This window comes from Penaeus monodon, chromosome 29 (genome assembly GCF_015228065.2).
Source record: "Penaeus monodon isolate SGIC_2016 chromosome 29, NSTDA_Pmon_1, whole genome shotgun sequence".
In the NCBI taxonomy this organism is placed as follows: domain Eukaryota; kingdom Metazoa; phylum Arthropoda; class Malacostraca; order Decapoda; family Penaeidae; genus Penaeus; species Penaeus monodon.
In genome coordinates, this window is record NC_051414.1 from 3,364,129 (window position 1) to 3,364,532 (window position 404).

The following is a 404-nucleotide window of genomic DNA, read 5'->3' on the forward strand; positions in this document are numbered from 1 at the left end:
CTACCCTCCTTCCCTCCCTTTCCCCCTCTCTTCCTATTTCCCTCTCTCCCTCCTTCGCTCCCCCCTCTCCCCCCTCTCTTCTTCCCTCCCTCCTTCCCCCCCCCCCCCCCCTTCCCCCCCTCCCCTTTTCCCTCCCCCCCCTTCCCCACCCCAGGGCTGTCTCTGTCGCCGTCCCAGCAAGGGCTGGGTCTGCTGTCGAGTAGCGGGAGCAGCGAGGGCGTGGTGGAGGTGGGCGTGGTGGAGGTGGGCGTGGTGGAGACGGGCGGCGACAAGACCGTGGGCGGCTGGCTGCAGGCGCTGGGACTGCCGCAGTACGAGGACGTCTTCATCGCCCACGGATACGACGACGTGGAGTTCATGGTGAGGCTGCGCCCGTGCTTTGGCCGGTTTTCCGGGGGTTCCTG

General features: G+C 68.3%; 1 protein-coding gene across 1 annotated transcript in view; it reads left to right on the forward strand.

Annotated features, from left to right (window-relative positions):
* The window catches only part of LOC119591906 (ankyrin repeat and sterile alpha motif domain-containing protein 1B-like), a gene marked incomplete in the record, with an annotated part of 115,155 nt that overhangs the window by 103,885 nt on the left and 10,866 nt on the right, over positions 1–404 (forward strand). Inside the window, 1 exon segment of the mRNA XM_037940659.1 lies at positions 155–360. Within this exon segment, the coding sequence (XP_037796587.1) occupies positions 155–360 (206 nt within the window).